Raw genomic sequence first — 18873 nt, 5'->3', positions numbered from 1 at the left:
CCGAAAGGTTCAGGAATTTTTCAAAATTCCTTTTTAAAACCTCCCGGTCTTTTACCAACAACAATTTTTTTTCATTTTGTCCAATTTTTTCCCTCTAATTTCAGTTTGGAAGGTTCTCTATCTGCAGACTGGAGTCTCTGGTTGATCCTAGGCCAGAATTTTTTTCAGGATTCTCTATAGGGAATTTACAATATAAGAAAATATTCATGTTGGGTCTTCTGTGCTGGAGCCCCGGCCAGTCTTCTTTATGCAGAGTCCATGAGTTTTGGCAGTTGTGATTAAGGGCAGGCCAGCGAATTCAAGGCAGAACAGGAGTGGCACCCCCACCCCTCTTTGCGTTTTTAATGTGTGTACAAAAATTGATGTAAGCCAATATTATTTTATTACTGTGTTTCTAGTTATTTTTGAAGAAAGTTGAATGTTGTCTCACCTGAATGCAAATTGTTATGATACTGCAATTATTTAATTTTAGTCATAATTTACATCAAACAGGCATCGCATCAACATTAATCACGCTGCTTGAAGGTGAAGCTCTTTTGAATCAGAGTGTATCGTTGGAAGTAGTTCATGTACTTATTGGAATATCGAAAGGGGAAAAAAAAACAGGTAAGATGTTTTGCAAATTTAATATAAATTTTTGAATCCCTAAAAAGCAAACTTGGTTAGTCATTGACATTTAAATGTGATAGGGTAGTTTTTTTTTTTCTTATTATTTTGGGTGTCAAATACAACAATACTTCAAAGTTGCATGATTGGTGGGGCAGATGATATCTGCATAAGTTGGGGTATGATTTTGCAGACAAAAGCTTAGGATCAAAATTTGGGGAAAACACTTGTCTTTTAGTAAAAATTGTAATGAGAAAAACACAAAACACGCATGTCTTTGACAACATAGATACATTAGGGCTCCACACACACACACCAGTTCATCAGAAATTCCCTGGAGGAATGTTTACTAGTTGCATATATGGTTACGTAGTAATAATTATACCTGCCCAACATACTTAAATGAAAGAAAAAAAATTCCCAGTTTCTTATAAAAACAAATATCTTTCTTTTTACAAAACTTCCCCTAAAATTTTGAAGAGGAGTGAGTGAAATTACTCTTCAAAATTATTTTTTTGGATTACACTGCAGGTAATCATCTTGCATTTGTACAGTTTACGTATCTCCCCAGTAGCACAACGGTATCGGCATGCGTCGGATCGACGTCGATGCGACGCCGGTTCGTCGAGTGGATACCGAGCGTCGAAAGAGGTCGGAAATTTCTACGTGTCCGATACCGAACGGTATAGTAAAAATGTATTCAGTCGGTAAACGCCAAAATACCTTCATTTTTTTCTCTAAAATAGTTTTACTCTCACTTTTACAGCATTTCGTTTCGAAGGAGAATGTCTTAAACGATAATTTGTTTCTTTTGAAATAATCTAAATTTTTCGCCCATCATAACGTCGCACTTGCCATTTATAACGACCGACAACGACAAAGAACGGTATAGGACACTACGCGTTTCTCCCCTCTCTCCCCTCCCGTCTTCCCTGTCAGTAAGCATCAACAAAGCCGGCCATTTTAAAAGCACGGCGTTACAAGCTGCGAAGGCCGGCGCTTTTATTGTTTAGGAACAGCTTGACGCCGAAGACAGCGTTTAGAGAAAAGGTAAGCATTATTTCACTATTGCTATCGAACTGTATGATAAATTTTCCAAGTATTAGATATTGTCAATGTTTATTTATTTTTTTTTTTACCGTCGTTTTTGATAAATCCGTTCCCTCCTGCTGGGCTGTGATCTTTGGCGAGCCCTTAGATCATGTTAACATGGGCCCCCTGTAGTGAATTTACAATGTAAAAAAATAAATAAGGGTTGTCACGGCACTCTCTCTTGAGCCGTACGTGCCGTAACCTTGGAGCTGAGGCTATTTGAGCTCCTATGGCCCACATCTGGGGCGTAGCCATAAATTTCGTTCGGGGGGGGGGGGAGGGAGCCAAAGTGATAGAATAATAGATTTGGCCATCTTTTTCCCTTATATTCGATTATTTTCTCACATTTCGGGGGGGGGGGAAACCAGACCCCCAAGTTCCCCCCCCGCTACGCCCTTGGCCCATATCCAGGGGTAGGGCGCTTAGACTAAGATCTGGGGCCCTTCTGTATTCATAGCATGGAAAAATCAAAAATGATGGTATTTTCCCCGGGGGGGGGGGGGCCTGTCAGCCCCATCCTTGTGATGAGCCATGTTGAGCGCTCCCTATAAATTTTGCGCTGAGCCCCCAACCCATATTCACGAATATACACAATACCACAAACCATTCCTCCTGCCTACGGAACGATTAGGGATTTTCAGCCCCCTCAATATTTTTTTCTTGTCAATAATTTTCATGTCAAACTGAATGATCATGGGCAAGGCAAGGTCGTAGCGTTCCGTCTTGGGGTCCCTGTTAAAAGGTTGCAAAATAAGTAAACATATTTTTTGTGAGGCTCCATTTGGCTCTATGCCCCAGCCTATTTACAGGCCCGATTTTTTGCCATTTTGTATCCTAAGCCTCACCCGTGGGCTATCAGGGCCAGTGCCGTCTTAAGGCATGGGCCCACCCGGGCACGGCCCGGGGGCCTCAAGCGAAGAGGGGCCTCACAAAAATTAGATCTGATTGAAATTTTTGAGAAGTTGTTTGATAGGGCCTCAAAAAAATCAATTGGCCCGGGGGCCCATGGCACTCTTAAGACGGCCCTGATCAGGGCAGGGGTTTTTATGTTCTCTGAAGTAAACTTTTGTATAATATTATGTATATTTTATATGAATTATATTTTTATGTAGAAATTAAAGTTATTGAATTTTGTCATGACAGAATTCAATCATCATGCCCCCCTTTTCCCTGAATGCAAGGGAGCATGCTTAAAATTGTTTAAAGTACGTACGTAATAAATCAAATATGAACATGGAAATTTATTTGAAATCTATAGTATATACTTATTTGAAATTTTACATGCTATGAGTTAAACTTGACTGAAACTTCAACACAATGTGATAATTGGCTATATAAAAATATCGCTCTTTGGTCTTGGCACACTATTCTATACAGTGTTAAAATATTTCATCAATAACAATGTAACTCCTTTTGTCTCTGGCCACATTCCTTACTCTCTAGGTCACTCTCATGCTTGCACACTCTATGTTGTTCTTTTTTTTTGCCTCACAGCCTAGTTCATTGCTCTTTAAGCCAATCCCATGCTTATACACACTAACAAACCTGACCCCCAGCCAATGATTTGGCTGTAGTTAGCATGTTTACAAATCACATATCGCTCTCTGTAATTGTATCTTTACCCAAAACATTATAAAAACTATTCCATCACTCAAAATCAGACATTGTATCAACAACCTTGGGGTTAAAAAATCTTTTTTATCATGAAATGGTTCCAACTTTCCCAAAAACTAATGTAATTGCAAAGAAGCCAGAGCCACATTTTTGTTCGATAAATTCAAGATCCTTATTTCTCTCTTCTTTTGTGACATTAATTCCCTATTAGAAGTTAACACTGACGAGCTTATAATAAATGCATAAAAGTGTGCATCTGTTAATTATTTTTCATATATATTTTTATATTCTGATGACAAAACCGTTGTATTGTTTGATGTTGATGCTTCTTTTATCTTCAATTGCAGCTTTTTCCATGCCAATACACATTCAGCTATGGAGCAGTTGTGTGTGTGTTCCTTTGTACAAAATAGTTAATTAATTGGCTATTGGTTTCAGAATTGCAATTATGTCCTTGACATTTCTTTTTTAATAAATATTTAAGATTTCACTAGAGATGTTACTATCTGAGATCTGTGGTCTTCACAAACTTTGGTAACAACTGACGAATTTTTAACATAAGATTCAAGAGAATCACAATAAGTATTGTATTCCATCATACCTCTGCAGGAAGACCAATGCACTTCCACCTTACACATGATACCATGCTTTTGAGAGATGATTGCGGAAGTATCTAAATATACTTTTAACATGCTTTGTTACATCAGTTTTAACCAAATCTTCGACTAACAAGTTTAAAATGTGGGCACTGTAGCAATATGTAAGTCCCGAAAAGCCAAGCTTTTCATCCAGGGTCTTTCTGGATGAAACCATATTTGCAGTAACAAAATTTGATATGTTACATATGAAGTTTTCTTCTGTTGACTTCACTGAACTAAAAACCACATTTGCTAAATAATTTCCAGCATGTGATAAGTCAGATGTGTCAATAGTATCAACATAGATGGCTTTACCACACTATTTGATAACACACAGAATTTATTCATTATCCATCCATTCATCGCCGTGCAATTTTTGATTTTCTAAGTCAACTTATAATATACATTATAATATAAAAATATTTGAAAATGCATTTAAATTAATTGATATTTAAAATAATCTAATAACAATTTAAATCACTTTAGAGCTGCATAAATAATTTTATTCAATTACAACAGATAATTTTTCACATCTGAAAAAAATTGATTTAAATCACTACAACCCTGATCATTTTGTCACACACTCACCCGATTTCTTGCTCTCTCCAGGTCACTCCCATATTCACACCCTCTAAATCACTTTTTGTTACTCCTATGCTTGCACACACTGTTACTCATGTACTTGCACATTCTTTTTGCTGCATAGTGACTTAGTTCCATGATCTCTTGGTAGAGTGGGAAGGTTGAATGACATGACCAGTTGACTACTTGACCAGTCATTCCTTAAATTTGCAGCCCCTTTGAAATTTTCGCCTTGAGCTATAGCCCACTTAGCCTCTTTGTGAATACGCCATTTGGGGGTACCTTACCAGATTCCTGTCTGGGGGCCATCTTCAAGATGTAAAGAGGGGGGGGCATGCCTACTTGGTGATTTGAAAATATTTATTAGCCCATTAACTTATATATAGATCATGGGGCCTCTGATATACTAATCTGGACCCATAATCGCTCAGAGCAGGATTTTTTATGTGGTTCTGTGTAGTATATTTCTAATGTAAGTGAACAGTGATTACATTCTTTTTCAGCTCCCCTTTCCATTCTATATGCAAGGGGCTATGATTAAAATTGTTCAAAGTATGTTCGTGAAATATTAATAAGCAAATGTATACTTTGAAATTTTTATACCACATGTACCTATTTGGAATTTTTCTAGGAGTTAAACATGACACAATGAAACTGCGATACAATGATAATTCCCTATATAATGATACCATGCTGTCGTCTCGCACTATTCCACCAATAAATCATGTGCAACGGTAAGTATTTTTCTTTTTCTTTAAATACCATTCAATTGGAATTTTACCTTTTATGATATTTTATTATTTTAAATAAAAGTTGTATCAGAAAAAAAGGAATCAACATGCGTTCTAATCTGTTGGAAACTGATGTTCAATCTGCAGGGGCGTAGCCAGAAATTTCGTTCGGGGGGGGGGGGACCAAAGTGACAGAACAATGGATTTGGCCATCTTTTTCCCTTTTTTCGGTCATTTTCTCACATTTCGGGGGGGGGACCAGACCCCCCCCCCCCTCGCTACGCCCTTGTTCAACTGCCATGGGGGCAAATGTGGTTAAAATGGTAAACTTGTATAATACAACCTTGAAAAAGTTAGTGAAAATTAATTATCAAATATTTTAGTATAGACAATTCCTACAATAATGATGGTGATTTTGTATAATTTGTAATATAATTTAAGATGTGCAGTATATATGAAGTTAATGCATTGAACGATTATTCTCGGAGTGTGATTGTGCAGCTGATTGCTATACAGGGTTGTCATGAAGGAAATATTGCTGAGTTGGAATATCCCTCATATCATATATATGGCCTTGCTACGTTGAAATAATCTGTTTTTACAGTTAATAAAACCTTGACATGGAAAGTCCAAGCATAGGTCTCCATACACAACTAAAAGAAATAAAAATAATTTGAATTGTACACAAAATGGTTTCAAAGTGGTGCATTTGTTTGTAGTTTATGTGTACAATTGCAGACTATTTATGTAACTTGCAATAAAATAAGGAGTAAAATCAAATTTCAGGATACAATGTAAAGAATATTCATAAGTACAGTATAAATGTGGTTTTTTTTTTTTTTAAATTACAGTTTCTCCTGTGCAACTGTGCTTAGGTTTTTGAAAATGTGATTGTGGAGACTTGAGCAAAAATTAGTGGAGCTTCTGCATTAATTTTCATTTCAAAAACCATGTTTTGAACAATTTAGAGTGAAAATTAATTATCAATATTTTTAGTATAGACAATTCATACAACCTGAAAATTAGTTTATCAAATGAACAAAACATTGCTTTAAATCTTGACCTCTACAAAAGATCAAGATTTAAAGCAAGATCTGAGTATATTCTTGTATATGCACACACACATAGTTTGTAATTTTTTTACTACATTTTGTCTTATTTTCATTCTATAAAACTGAATTTGTTCGGCTAAGAGTCATCCAGTAAATTTCAGTCACTGTTTAGGAAGTCCAAATCAATCCAGAAATCAGATTTTTTTAACGTGAAGCTCAAGATGAACACCCGCTGATGCAAAACATTTCCAACATCCAGTGCAAATGTATCAGTAGCTATTATTTTTTGTGGTATTCGTGTGATTGGTCTGAGAGATTATTTTGATGTTAGAGAATATGATTTTTTCACACCATAAAGTTATCAAAGATATTGGTGGGACACCAGCTCAACATTTCAATATATACCTATTTAAAATTATCATGATTTCATGAAATATTGTTGGGGGGGGGGGGGGGCGGCTTGAGCCAGTGAAAAGTTGCACCTGCAAATTATACTCATAAAATATATTTCTCTAATGTAGGCTACTATCAAAATATTCTCAATATTCAATAAATTAAAAGAAATGTATTTTCAATGTTTTACAGGTTTTGTCTGAAACATAAGATTGCTGAAATTTTTTGCTGGCATGAAGCACCCTGTTCCATGTGTAATAAAAAGTTCGCAGCTGTGTTAAAAAAATTTATCAATATTTGAAAATATCTCTTTAAGAACTTGTATATGGAGCAATATTAAATCATGTCTAATAATTCTATTTGTGCTCGCTTTATCTTTGCTCTCTTCATTTAAACCCCAGAAAACTGGAACTAGTTTTATTTAAACAGGTCATATAAAATGCATTTAAAATTATTGGTGGTGTGTTCAAATAGCCTGAATTTCTAGAATCCTGTACGTATATAGTGTGAGGTAAGTATGCCAGTAATAGGCTTCCTTTTTCAAGTTTTAAAAAATATATATCAAAAGTTATGAGAAAACTCTGTAGCTTTTTTTACCATATACCAAGCTATATTCTTTCAGTTGCCGTTCGGTGTCCAAGCTGGTTTTGAAAAAAAAAATTAGGTGGGAAAAGGATGCCAATAATCAGTCAAAGCAAGACATTTCATTTTGCACTAAGAGTAATAATTTCATATTCTAAATACAAAATTGATTGTGCTTTAAAGACGTTAAACAAATTGCACTTGAAGTTGAAAGGGTGGCGGCCTACTCTAGGGTCAATCATTTTCACATTATTCAAATTGTATGACGTGACATTGTAATCAGGCCTACCAATCTTGCTGAAGTGATACCCTCCTCTGTGAACAATCTTAAATACATTTTGCTTTCAAACATACTATATCTTTTAAGAGAATTCTTTTCTATCTACATACAGATATTAAGACAAAAAAAAAAAATAATGAGACTAAATTCCTGCAGAAGCAACTTCTCGAATGCTTAAATATAAAAAAAATGAAGCTTAGAGAAAACAGAAAAAGCAAGAATTGGAAAAGAAAAGAATAAATAAAAAAATAAAACTCAAAATAAAAATAAAATAAATAATAAAAATTAAAAAAATAAAAGCTCTCTCAAAAATACATATAACTATATGCCTGTTTCAAGAAATAAAAGAAAAATAATTGCTCAAGGTTTTTGAGTTTGACAGGAAATAATAGGCGTTTTGTTCATGTACAAAATTATGTGTCTACATAATACGTCCAGATATTATTGCATTATTTCCCACAGTTGAAATCGAAAGAGCAGCACCTTGTTTTTCTGTGGATAAAAAATATCACCTGTGAAAGAATACAAGAAAGTCAAATTTTCATTTTAAATTATACCAGAGACCTATTCCACTTATAATATTTTTCAGTGATGTTTCTTTTTACAATTTTGTCAAGCCTATTGCATATATTTCATTGTTTTCATTCAATATCTGGGTGGCCATTTACTGTTATATGGACTGTAAATATTTTATTTATATAATTCTTAGCAGTCAAAATTTTATCTAATAACAATAACAGATGAGTTTGAATTATAATAAATTATTATACAAATAATTATTTCAAATATTAAAAATAACATTAAATATTTTGAACTGGCACACTTACTTTTTGTAGCAGTACGTTCTATTTTTTACGTTCAGAACACATAAGTGTTTCGTATAGTAGTATAGAAACTGAATTCTGAATGTAACTAGAACTTATGCATCAGAGTTTTTCAACTAGTGTGCTACGTGAGAATTGTAGTTATGCCATAAACATTTTTTAAGGAAATTATCAGATTAATTTTTAAAAGAAGTCTGAAGCCGCAGATATTGATTATACAATATCTGAGTACTATACACCCATCCTCCGGGAACACTTCGATATATCTATGAGATGGGAAGCGGGGTGTGTCCGGTCTTCAAAGGTCAAAGTATCTGAGTACTTAAGTGCGAGGAATTTAATTCTTTTTTTCAAATTAGATGTATGTGTAAGAGGGGAAACTGAGCAATTTTGAGAGAAAAAAAGCAATAGTTTTTTTTTTAAATATTGGCCATGGTTCATTTCTGTTATTACTTAATGGAAGAATTTTCAAGAATTGCACAAAAAAAAAGGCATATAGAAATACCTCTGTTCTTGTTATCATACGTTATCATATTTATGGAAAGCAACCTTTTTTGCATTTCATTTGATACTATGGAACGCAGAAATCTATTACAAATAATAAGTCTTACAAGAAGATATTTAAACCTATCCCTGCTCAAAATTCAACCTAGAAAAAGCAGACATTGTAAACTGTATTAACTTGGATTTAACATTAAATTAACGGCAGATTGAGTTTTTGAATTTGAATTTATTTTTTGTGACCGATTATAGTAAATAGTTATTTAAAACATATTTTGTGACAATCATAACAAAAAATTATTTTTCTATTTTATTTGAATTTAAGTGTGCCACAGGATGAAGAAAGGGCCGACTTCTCGAAATAGAAATGTGGCGACATGTTTTATAGTAATAACAAATCATAGCTAACGTAATCGTAAACGTCAAACTACGTCGACAAATGCATGACATTTTTATATCGACGTCGGATTCGCTACATCGAACTGTACAGACAAATATATGCCATTTTTACGTAGAACGACATCGGTAAACGACGTCGAACGTTCTCGGGAGAGATGTAGCTCGACGTCGGAATCGCTACGTCGAACTATACAGACAAATATATGCCATTTTTACGTAGAACGACATCGGTAAACGACGTCGAACGGTCTCGGGAGAGATATAGTTCGACGTCGGATTCGCTACATCGAACTATACAGACAAATATATGCCATTTTTACGTAGAACGACATCGGTAAACGACGTCGAACTGTGTCGGGGTCAGATATAGTTCGACGTCGGATTTCGGCAGGTCGAACTATACAGACAAATATATGCCATTTTTACGTAGAACGACATCGGTAAACGACGTCGAACGGTATCGAAATCTCTACGTCGTTCTATATTGATGTGCTACTGGGGCTTTATACTCTTCGTATTCATTTTGTGCTCTTTTGAAATTAATTATTACTTCGGTGATATGTCCATCAGTTAGAAAATTATATATATAGTCATACTCTGTTGTAATAAACTGATTTAATGAATTCCTTAATTCAACCAATTTTTTTTAAAAGTTTCTGTATATGTATTTGTGTTAATCTCAACCCTTAGATATAACAATTTTCCTTGATTTAACCATTAAAAATTTCTGTTTTGGGTTATTCATTAAATGTGGGTTTGATTTAGTGTCGACCAATTTTTTTGTCATTGCTAAATTTATTTTGACTTCTCTTCTTGCTCATCCCCAATATTTTCATGAATTTAATGCAAACATTTATTTTATTTAGTAGTCATGATGATTCTGATAAGATTTGAATAAGCTGCATTATATATAATTGTGTTCACACATTTGCTTTATGCATTCTGCTATTTCTTGTAATTTTACTTTAATTTCTGTTTATATTTCAGCTGTTGATCTTGTACTTCATTTTGTGAAAATTACCATAGGCTCTCCTGTGTTTGGATACTTGACTGGACGTTTGGCTGTGGAATTTCTTAACATAGTGTATAATGATCCAGTGGTGGAGATAACAATCACCATAAGTGTTGCATTTCTCACATACTTCATTGCACAAATGATGCTTGATATGTCTGGTGTCATAGCTCTTTTAGTTACAGCTCTTGTTATGAATTATTATAAAAGCAACATTAGCCGAGAGGTCATTGATAATGTGCTCAGGTAACACTGTAAATAATCATATTGATTTTTCCCCCTTTTGTTATTTCACTTTTTATTGAAATGAAAAATGAATGGAAAGCTATGCTCAAGTATTTAAAAAATCTATATACAGTGAAAATCCTATATAAAAGGATACTGTCATTAGTTGCCTGTATATCGATATTTCATAGTGTTAATGTAGTTATGAATTATAAAATTATAATTCACAAATTTGTTTTTTATCCTTTGTAATGAAGTTCACTGTAATCTTTTGAAACTTTACTGTAATTTTTTTACTGTAATTATTTTTGAACTTCTAACCCCTTTTATACTACCCTGTTGCAGAATTATTGATGCAAAGAAAATCGAAAATTCGTCACTGCCTTTAATTTTTTTATGGGGATTTTTAACATCACTTCCGGGGGGGGGGGAATGAGAAATTTTGTCTTCGAAAAGGGGGCGATGGGCTGAGTAAGTTTGGGAAACACTGCTCTGGAGCATCTTGTTCTGTATTTTCATTACCCGATTCATCCTTACATTCAGCAATAATTTCTTTATCAGTCAAGGTGCTAAAGTTTGCAGTAAACACTGTTTATTTCCACAAAATCTGAAAATAAAGCCTATGAGTTTCCTATTATAGAGCCACAGTTTATATAGCTTCAAAAGTTAATTTTTAGATCTTGTTTCTCTTATTCAGTCATTAAATTTAAAATCGAAGATTATGAGTCAAGTTGGGTCAGGTTAAAAAAACTATAGGCATCAAAGCCGATTTTATTCACTTCAAGCATTACATCTAAACAAAGACAGCACAAAACACTAAACATCGATCAATCTATATATACAGTCAGTAATCTGCCCACCTGGTGCTGTGAACAATACAACCAATGAAAACAGGCTCACTGGGCACCCATATTCAAAAATTAAAGTAACAATATTAGAGGGTAGAAAGAAAAAAAAACGTTATCACTTGACATGAGTAGATAAACATAAGATGCGTGATCATCAAAGAAAATCAGAATTTCTGCCTAACAATTGCTCTCCCTCACATGATCACGAAAATTAAAATTCATAATCATAATACAAGAACATCTTCTTTTTTTTCAATACTAAATTCAACAACATTCAAAATTGTATCAAAAGAACAAAAAAACTGATATATAAAAAACCCTTATGAAAATTTGAATGATTGTTCTCCTAAACATAATATTCAAACCTTCATAAAAATTTCATCAACAAATTTTTTCAGTCCATATTTACACAAAAGGTTTGTAAAAATATCAGCTAGATTATTTTTACTATTAATGTGATATAAATCTAATTTTCGTTCATACACAATATTTCTTAAAAAATGATAATTTATATCTATGTGCTTGGTTCTATTATTTTCAATAGGAGATTTAAAAAATCAATTGCTGCTTGATTGTCGCGCAAGAGTTCATTTTTACAATTCAAAGTTGAAATAAATTCAGATTGTTACATTCATTTATTATTCAAACAATCCACATCAGTTTCTTTGAAGCTTCAGTCAAGGTGACATATTCAGCTTTCATTGTTGAAAGACTTCCACACTTTTGTTTAAATGTCCTCCACATGATAGGTACACGATCGAATAACAAAATAACACTGCCAATGGAAACACGATTGTCTCTGTTAGCTGCAAAATTAAAATCATTGTAACATGTGACATTAAAATTTTAAATTTTAGACAAGTAAAGTATTTTGTATTTTCCACATAGCCTAATAATTTCATTAGACAGGTCCAGTGCACCAATCCGAGATTTTCTTGAAGTTGTGAGAAGATATTAAAGGCAAAACTGATATCTGGCGTTGTACGACCAGCAATATACGATAAACATCCTATCACATTTCTATATGGCAATTTTGCCATTTCCCTGGTCTCCCTTAGGAGTTGGGACAGCTTAATTTAGACAACAAAGTTCCCTTAGCGATTGGCGAAGATGATATAAGAAATTTGTTTTCTAAAATTTTAAAAACATGGACAGATAAACTATCCAGAGCCATGCCAAACATGTGAAATCAGAGGAGTTTTGCAAAAATTCCTGATTTTTTTTCCAACTCCAACCTGTTGGTTCTAATGCTAAGGCGAATGCAGAGTGTAAAAATCAACTGCTAAGAAAAAAAAATTGCTTTCATAAAACTTTTATTGTGGGGCTTAACAAAAAATTTCACTTTTCATAATATTTTCCCCATATCAGAACAAATGTGTTCGCCATCTATTGATGAAAATACTTACTGAACAATTTAAATAATGGGAAATATGTATATACAGTGAAACTTGCATATAACCATAACACTGCCTATAATGATATTTTCTTTTGTCCCAGTGGAATTCCTATTTAATAGGAAATAGGGCAAATGCTCAAACTGTCCACAACGATAATCTGTCTATAATGATATTTTTTCTAGGTCCCTACGGGTATCGTCACAGGCAGGTTTTACTGTATATATTTATTTTTGCATTCTGATTTGTTTAAACTCTAACTTTCCCATAAATCCTAAAAAAAATTCACTATTTTTGATTTTTTACATGCCCTTGTCTGGCATGTTGTCGAAAATAATATAATACATGCCCTGGGCATGTCGGGCAATAGGTTTGTCCAGCCCAGCTATGACCCATGCAGGGCCATCATTTCAACTTTTTCCAGGGAGGGGGGGGGGTGGCAAAGCACATGTACTCAATGTATGTATATATATATTTGTGTATATATATATATATAGATATATAGTATATATATATATATAGATATATAGTATATATATATATATAGATATATATATATCATTTTTAGTGTATTTTCAAAAGCCAGGCCCCCCCCCCTTAATGATGGGCCTGGACCCATGTCTGTAACTTAACAGTATCATAGGCTCCCCAGGCCAAGTGATGTTCTGAGGCCCCTCTCCCTGATTGCAACTGCCAGAAGGATGAATCCTTCCAATTGGCATATATATTTTCGGAAATCTAGATCATTTTTCAATTTCATATTTTTATACCGTTGCTTTGAATCATTATTCCAACTCCTCCCCACGCTTTGCCGTAAAAAGTTAGCAAATGCAAAGTGCCCCTTTCCCCATTGGTGCTTATGTAATACTTGAATGCCCCCGCATGAATAAAAATTAAACGTTTAGATAAAACGTTTCAGGTACTGGCACCGGTCTGCCAGTTAACCCTTGAATAGCTTCCATCGTCTATAGATTATCCTATAGACAGTAGAACAACGATATAGTACAATATTTGGACCATATCGTTATATATCGAAATGTCAGAGGAATATCAGATGTCATAACTATGATATAGAACGATCTCGTCTTATATGGTGCAAATTATTTATGATGTTATATGCACCTGACAAAGATCTATATCAGATTCTCGATATAGACCTGATATAGATCTATCAAAGAAGACATAGCTCTATATCCTGAACATGACATACATCTATATCCTGAACATGACATACATCTATATCGTGAACCTGACAAAGATATATATCGGATACACAATATGCTGATATATCAACATATTGTGTGCCTTTAAATAAAAATTTGGAGAAAATTTAAAGTCGAGCGTACAATTTTTTGTTTGAATTGAAATTAAAAACGTTTGAATGAATAATTTTTATATGAAATTTTGATTTTAATAGGATTAATTATGTTGATATATCAAAATCATTTTGTCAGTTATAATTGAATCCTTACTGTGTATGTTTTACATCGTAGATGTTGGTATTTCAGGAGGAGCGAGAACTTATCCACCGTAACTTTAATTGCCACTTTATAATTGCACATATTTTTTAATTAAAAAAAAATTGCTCTTGTTTTTGTTGTGTGTTTTTCTTAAAATTATTTATTTTTTTCCTTTGATGTTTTCATTTTTTACCATACTTTGAGAATTTTAACTCTTTTGTGATGCATATTTTTTATTCTGTATTTTTTGTTTTATTAGCTTATAAATTAATAATTTTAAATAAATAATATACTACACAATACATTAATTTGTTTCTTGTGTTTCTTGTATTATATATAATTTCCTTAATTATAATATAATTTTTCAATTATCTGCCTCAAAATGATAAATATGTCTCACAATTTCTATTTTGTAATTTTTGTGCATACATGAAAATGAATAAATTTGATTGAAAATACAAGTAAAAAAAATTAATGTTACTTGTAAATTAATTTGTAAATTAATGTTATAATAACAACCAATAACCAGTGCTGTAGTGGTGGGTTGGTAAGATACGGGGTTAGAGATGGGAAGAGTTCAGGGTACATGGATTCAAACCCACCCACCTCCAAATAATTACACTTTTTTTTTTAATTATTTCTTCCGAAAGGGCGCCATCTATCGTACAAAATTTGAATTATTTGAATATATCACATTCACGGTAAAGATCTATTTATCTCTGACTATGCCTTTATTAGCCAGAACGATATCGTGGCCCGATATAGATCTATATTGGAAGCTGAAATTTTACGATATAGATCTATATCTTTGTGCTACTTGGCTATTAACCAACTAATCAACCTCTGATGATTTGAAGTGTTTTTTGAATGAAATTTTTAAAACAAAGTATAAATATTATAAAAATCTACACACGTCAGGTTTCTAGTTCGTTTTTTTTCTTTCACTATTTCCCTATTCTCTGACAGGTTTGTTTGTACCTTATTTCTCCCCTTTTTCATTTCTATTCATGTATGTAACATTTGAGTTCAATTGCAATTAAAAAAGGGTGAATTTTTTTAGCTTGTGTGGAGATAAAAGCATATCTCTGACTATTTGCGCAGCAAAAGGGTTAAAGAACACTGGCTTAGAGTGATTTCCAAATGACCAAACAAATCAAAGTGGAATAATCATGCTAAGAAAACTTTGAAATGAGCAGAATATATGTTTTGACAAGTTCATAAAGTTAAATGCAGCATTGAAATCACAATTGAAATTTTTAATTGTTTGGATGGTTAGCTAAATTATTTTTATTAATAATGGAAAATAAAATTTGTAGTATTTCATAATGCAGGACTGGACAAATGTATTGCCCAAAATTCCCGGAGGACACACATTTTTTCAACTAAATGCCTGATGTTAGTACGGGGTGATTATAAAAAAACTATCCCGACATATGGGCCCCTAACTATCATACCATTCACAGAAACTGAATGAAATTTTGGCATAAGGTATTTTGAGGTATGCGCTCAAGAATGATATGGAAAACAACAGTGTCACTAACAGTTACGGTTATAGTGAGAAAATTTCGAAAATATCAAATGGCAACACCAAGTTTTTTGTATTGGAATGCGATCTCCATACTGAAAAACACTAAATAGCATTAGAATGGCACCTGTAGCACAAAAAACCCCGGAGCTAGGCAAGGAAAAATTAAAAAGGACTTTGGCGTGCACCAGAGCATTAATGTTCGTTTCATTCGTCACACCGTTTCTTCGGCTGAGATCCCAGCCTGATTAGTCCTCCACAAGGTCATGTGGAAAATTTGTGAAACACAATAAAATGCTTTATTTTATGTTGCTTCTCTGTCCTTATTGGTTGTCCTCACTTTTAGCCTATCTACCGCCGGTGATTTTCATGCTACAGTTGCCGTTCGAACGCTATTTAGGGTTTTTCACAATGGAGATCACATTCCAATACAAAAAACTTGGTGTTGCCATTTGATATTTTCGAAATTTTCTCACTGTAACCGTAACTGTTAGAGTGACAATGTTGTTTTCCATATCATTCTTGAGCACATACATCAAAATACCTTATGCCAAAATTTCATTCAGTTTCTGTGAATGGTATGATAGTTAGGGGCCCATATGTCGGGATAGTTTTTTTATAATCACCCTGTATATTAAATATTCATTCAGGCATGTTTTATTTTAAGTTAGGCATATAAATTTTTGGCGATTTGTCCGGTCCTAGGGGTGGCATAGTGAACAGGGAGATGATGTCCCAACTTTGCCCTTTTGGCTATGCCACTGAGTAAACCCCTCTCCATATCTGTTTATGCTAGGCGCCTTGAATCATTGAGGCACCGCAGTCCCCATTTGACATTTTACTGATGCCTGTCGGCTACACAGCCTACTACATATAAGTTACTAAACACTCTGGGGCTATGGATTGAAGACCCCCTTGCCTATGTTATCTTGTTCAATTGCTAATTTTCAAATAATAATAATGTTCGTAATTCAGATGAAGCAGAAATGTTCTATTTATTACCTAACTGAGAACAAAATACATCTTTCCTGTGAATGCAAGTCTGTTATGACAACAGTTCTTTTCCATGGTTATGAGCTCTTGTTTCAATGTACTTTTACTGTATAGGTAATTTAACCGTAGAATACTTAACTAAAATAAAAACTGCATGTTACCTATATTATCGACTAAGTTTTTGAGATGCAGAGCTAGTAGTCTAAGGTTAAATATGTATCTTTAATTTGTTTTTGAAACATTTCTTTCAAATACTAACATTTTTTTGTCTATTTCTCTTTCTTTTTTTTTTTTACTTTTGCATTCCACAGTTTCTGGAATATGTTGAGCGATTTTGCAAACACTATCATACACATTTTGATTGGAATGACTGCAGAAGATTTGCAACATAAAGAGGATGATAAACGTTTTGCATCAACTGCATTTTTTACTTATGTGTTTATGTCTATAATAAGGCAAGTATTCTATATTTGTTAAAAATATGAAGTGTTTCTTTTTCTGTTGACTTCCCCCCCCCCTTTTTTGCGAAGTTATCAAAAATGCCTGCCTTGCAATTTTATTCATCAACTCCAATCCCAGAGCTGAGGCCAGGCATGAAGCGACGAGGTGGCCGCCTAAGGGGGCATAATTACTGGGGTGAAAATTTTTTATGACATTTATTATGATGGTGTTTTCACTCTCATACAAATTTTTACACATCAAAACAATTTCGAAGAGAAACCGCGAGTGGATAAATAAGCTCAGGTAAATACGATACAATACTTTTCAGTATTGAAATGCTCTATTAAACTCTTTGCTCCCTTCATCTCAACGCACCTCCTTTCTTGAACTTTCAAAAAGTGCCACCTATCTTTAAAGAAACTGGTTTCTGAAACTAATTAGGTTCCATCTCTTTTTTGTTAAGGATGTTTTCACTCTTTCTTTAGTCGAATCCCCCAGAACAAGTTTGGATTCCTTGTTCATCTTCTGACAAATGCCTCTTTTAGTCAACACTATACTAGAAAAGTGTGGTGCTGTTTGACTCCAGAATGTTCTGACTGATATTTTCTGTACAGGGCCGCAACTAGATGCCTGGTCAGCCGAGGCAAGCAGGCACTTTGGCTTTCCCTTGTAATGTTGAAGGAGGTATTGAAGGGTGAAATTGACTCCCCCCTCTGATCTAGTGCTCCAGGCAGCAGATTCACCTGCTCCTCCCTAGTTGTGACCCTGTTTCTATTTACCTATATTAGATAATTCATGTAATTTAATTACAGAAAAAACCTGAATTTGGTAACAGGTAAAAACATATTAGCCAAGGGGGTTGCTGGAAGGAAAGTCGCATTGCTCTTGGGGTGCAGGAAGGAAAAAAGGTTGGGAACCACTGCTGTGTATGTAAATGGTCAACTCACTTGAATCATTTCATTCGCTTTCCGATAATAACAAACATGTGCTCCAGCGGGTCCAAGAGTTCCACTTACTGTATGAACATTAGCTAAATGGAAATATAAGGTAATTACTTTCGCAGTAATAATAGCAAAAAGTACAGACTTCTTTGAATTCACAGCAAAAAATATGTTTTTCACAGTAATGACATTTAAAACCACAAAATTAAAAAGTCCACAGTCTTGGCTGACCTTTCAACTGCTTGTGTATGACATGGCAGGCGTAGTAAAGGCATTTCTTTTTCTGCTTTTTGAGCAACAAACATGCCAACAAACTGGTATGGATTTCAATATTGGTGGATCAAATTCTTCTGCCAGTCAGTGAGACCGATGTAAGATGATGCATATCAAATTTTACAATAATAAGCCGAAACAATCAGTATACTTTTCTGAATGCTGCAGGCTTTCAAAATGCAACGAGCTGCCAATTCACAGATGTGCAGTTCAGAATCGGTCTGCATTGCTATCAGTGAATTTTCAGGGTGTGCGAAATAACTGTTTTTTTTAAATTATGGGTTACATTTTGCCTTTCAGTTTGGCAGGCAAATACCTAGTTGCAGTGATGAGTTTGAACAGGTATGTGCTCTGTTTACAGGAAGGGTCAATTTTGGTAGCAAACCAGGTTGGAGCGTAAACCTTGATGACATACATTGCAAGAATTACTAAGTTTGTAAGTGAAGAGATTCCATCAAAACGTATAA

General features: G+C 34.0%; 1 protein-coding gene and 1 long non-coding RNA gene across 2 annotated transcripts in view; both read left to right on the top strand.

The window, feature by feature from the left end:
* Positions 1–18873, top strand: part of LOC149076072 (sperm-specific sodium:proton exchanger-like) — a 118215-nt gene that overhangs the window by 21975 nt on the left and 77367 nt on the right. Inside the window, exons 5-7 of the mRNA XM_089243598.1 lie at positions 493–606; positions 10282–10552; positions 17063–17206. Coding sequence (XP_089099724.1) covers positions 493–606; positions 10282–10552; positions 17063–17206 — 529 coding nt within the window. The remainder of the gene's footprint in view (positions 1–492; positions 607–10281; positions 10553–17062; positions 17207–18873) is intronic.
* Positions 1547–7067, top strand: LOC149076073 (uncharacterized). Its single transcript, XR_016194029.1, has 3 exons — positions 1547–1656; positions 5164–5266; positions 6901–7067. It is a non-coding gene; the product is annotated as an uncharacterized LOC149076073 (long non-coding RNA).

This window comes from Pholcus phalangioides, unplaced genomic scaffold, assembly GCF_987345545.1.
Source record: "Pholcus phalangioides strain wild (caught in Gottingen) unplaced genomic scaffold, Ppha-v1.0 ptg000015l_1, whole genome shotgun sequence".
NCBI lineage: Eukaryota > Metazoa > Arthropoda > Arachnida > Araneae > Pholcidae > Pholcus > Pholcus phalangioides.
This window is presented reverse-complemented; position numbering and strand designations above follow the sequence as displayed.